This window comes from Nestor notabilis, unplaced genomic scaffold, assembly GCF_000696875.1.
Source record: "Nestor notabilis isolate BGI_N333 unplaced genomic scaffold, ASM69687v1 scaffold2724, whole genome shotgun sequence".
In the NCBI taxonomy this organism is placed as follows: Eukaryota; Metazoa; Chordata; class Aves; order Psittaciformes; family Psittacidae; genus Nestor; species Nestor notabilis.
In genome coordinates, this window is record NW_009924974.1 from 1 (window position 1) to 2818 (window position 2818).

Consider the following 2818-nt stretch of genomic DNA (forward strand, 5'->3'; position numbering starts at 1 on the left):
TGGCGGGCAGCCGCCAATGGGGAAGCGGGTGCGGGGACCTGCGGGAAGAGTCCGCTGACGCGTCTGTTTCTTCCAGGAACTGGCGAAATATGAGGACATGGAGGACCAAGTGGTGCTAACCGAGAAAGGTATAAAAGCGGCCTCTGCTCGCCGGGTCGGTAGCCTAGTGGCAGTATCTGTAGCTCAGGTGCTGATTTATTCTGCTTTTCTAGAGCTGCTTGAGGATGGTTTTGGCGAGCACCCTTTCTACCACTGTCTGGTTGCAGAAGTGCCCAAAGAACAGTGGTCATCTGAAGGTAAGACTTCCCGATACTTCTTTTTAGATGCTAAATACACAGGAGGCATCTTATACTTAATGTTATTGACCGTACTAAAGGTTCCACCAATGGACTGGGGTAGGAGGAACAGGCTAACTGTTAAATGTAGTAACATATAGTGATACTCAGTTGGAGTAGTTGCTAATGCTGGAGGCATGGGAAGATCAGGTGTAGCATAATGTACTTGACTCCAATTAATTTAAATGGTTTTTCTTGTTTGACCCTGACTTACCTTTATGTAATCCTGTTGAATCACATTTTTTTCTTTAATTTGTCCCCAATCTTCAGGTTACAGTCTCTAGCTTCGCCATGTACATGGCCCTTCTGTGTACATGGATGGGCGGGGAGGTAACTAAAAGATCCGTTACACAATAAATAGATGATCATAATATGAGGTAAGGTCTACAGGGACAAGTGCGATTCCCAAACCTTTACCAAAGACAGTAGATCAGAAATCTGTTTGCACGTTTCTCTTACAGTATGTGCAGAGTGTTATGGAAGGTATACTTGAAATACTCCAGGATTGGGTTTGAGTGGGCTGCTGTTGGAAGAGTTAGTTTCTCTTCCCTGTTGAGCCACAGAGTTATAATTGAAGCTGTAGCTTTACTTACCTGACTTTACAGTGCTGAAGGTAAAGAAAATAGTGTGATGTTCTCAGGGGAAGTGCAAGATGAGGTGCTGGAAATGATGCTGCAAGGGTGGCCTGTGAGCATGCCCTCTCACGCAGTGAGCTTACTGAGGAATATACACTGAAGGATCAGTGTTCCTTAGTTTGATAGACCAGTTTGGTTGCTAAGGAGGCAGAGTTGGGACAATCGTCTAGATTGCAGACTGCTGTGTAAAGCTTTTACTTGTATTCCAGAATGGGAATGCCAATAAATGAGTAGGGTATGCACACCAGTGTGTTCATCATTGACTAGGATAGTGCTTTTGAGGATCTCCAAGTATGGCCTGGGCAACCTGCCTTCTGTTAGGTCGATACAAGTTTGTCAGAACTCTCATTTTCAGTTGTGTGCTTATTTGCAAACTTCATTCTTAATTCTAACCTAGTAGCAAATGTCTGCATGTCACAGAATCTGTATGTTTAAACATATATGTAAGACTTAATATTTTTGCCTTTGAAATTCAGACTAGCTGAAGTTCCACCCTTTTTTTCAGAACACTGCATTGTGGGCTTTGCCATGTATTACTTCACTTACGATCCATGGATTGGAAAACTACTGTATCTTGAAGATTTCTATGTGATGGCTGAGTACAGAGGTATATATTATGGATTTACATTAGTTGCTTCCTATTAGAGCTTCTTTAAAATTAAAACTCAAGTTTCTTAGTGGTGATTTTTTTGTTTTTGTTGTTGTTGCTTTTTTAGGACTTGGCATTGGGTCAGAAATTCTGAAGAACTTGAGTCAGGTATGTCTTAAGTGTTTAGTCTAAACAAGCAGAACTGGGGGCATGTGGCAAGGCACTATCCTTGCCCTTCTAACTGCATGAGGGCTACTCAAATTAAAGGAGGTGACAGGACAGTAGATGGCTTAAACCATTGTCTAGATTGTGTTAGATAGTCACAAGTGGTGAAGTGACTGACAGAATGGACTTGATGACCTCTGGTGATACACAGTAAGTTGCTGTGTAGTGCCACCAGTTCCTGCTAGGCTTATCATCTGTGGGTGTCTGGAACGTGTTGTGTTGCATGCTGTTGCAGGTTGCTGTGAAGTGCCGCTGTAGCAGTATGCACTTCCTTGTTGCGGAGTGGAACGAACCATCCATCAGGTTCTACAAGAGAAGGGGTGCCTCTGATCTGTCCACTGAGGAGGGGTGGAGGCTCTTCAAGATTGACAAAGAATATCTCTTGAAGATGGCAACGGAAGAGTGAAGAGATCATTCCAGCAAATAAAATCTGTCTACAGATACATATGCGCTCTGAATAAACTCCTTCTTGCTTTCTGTGTACAGTTTGTAGTGGAATAAAGTAGTGTGGATGCTAATACTGAAAGTGCTATCTATGCAGGTGTGGTCATAGAGTAATTGGTACTGTGATCGGCAGTTGAGGCATCTTTGAAGCTATGTATGTGCTTGTGTGCATCCTTTACCAGTGTGGGCTTGTAGTCTTTGTATATGGAAACTTCATTCTTGTAAGTGTCATTCAAATGTGTACAATGTACACACTGGTAGGGTTTGTTTTAATTATTGCCTTTTATAAAAATAAATAGTGGTTTCACTTCATGGCAGTAGTTCTGACTTTAATTCTCACATACACTTCTCAGGTGACATGCAAATTAATAAAAGATTCTCTAATTCACCCAAACACTTTCTTTCACAAGTGGAGCATGATGTAATGTACCACAGTCACAGGAAGTGCACTGAGTGCCTGCAGGGCTGAGGGTGACCACCTGAGCACCTCTGCTTGATTCTGAGTGTGTGGAGGGTGTGAGATTAACCTCTGCTTCCTGTGTTCTGTGCAAGTTAAACTGCACTTGAATTGCAGTTGGGGCCCCTAAATG

The 2818-nt window shown here is 42.8% G+C and overlaps 1 protein-coding gene across 1 annotated transcript; it reads left to right on the forward strand.

Moving 5' to 3' along the window:
- The first annotated feature begins 50 nt into the window (after positions 1 to 50).
- Positions 51 to 2540, forward strand: SAT1 (spermidine/spermine N1-acetyltransferase 1). The gene is made up of 5 exons (XM_010012815.1): positions 51 to 128; positions 213 to 296; positions 1476 to 1577; positions 1687 to 1727; positions 2020 to 2540. The coding sequence occupies exons 1-5, from the start codon at positions 98 to 100 to the stop codon at positions 2188 to 2190; spliced, it is 429 nt and encodes a 142-aa protein (XP_010011117.1). The 5' UTR covers positions 51 to 97; the 3' UTR covers positions 2191 to 2540.
- The last annotated feature ends 278 nt before the right edge of the window (positions 2541 to 2818 follow it).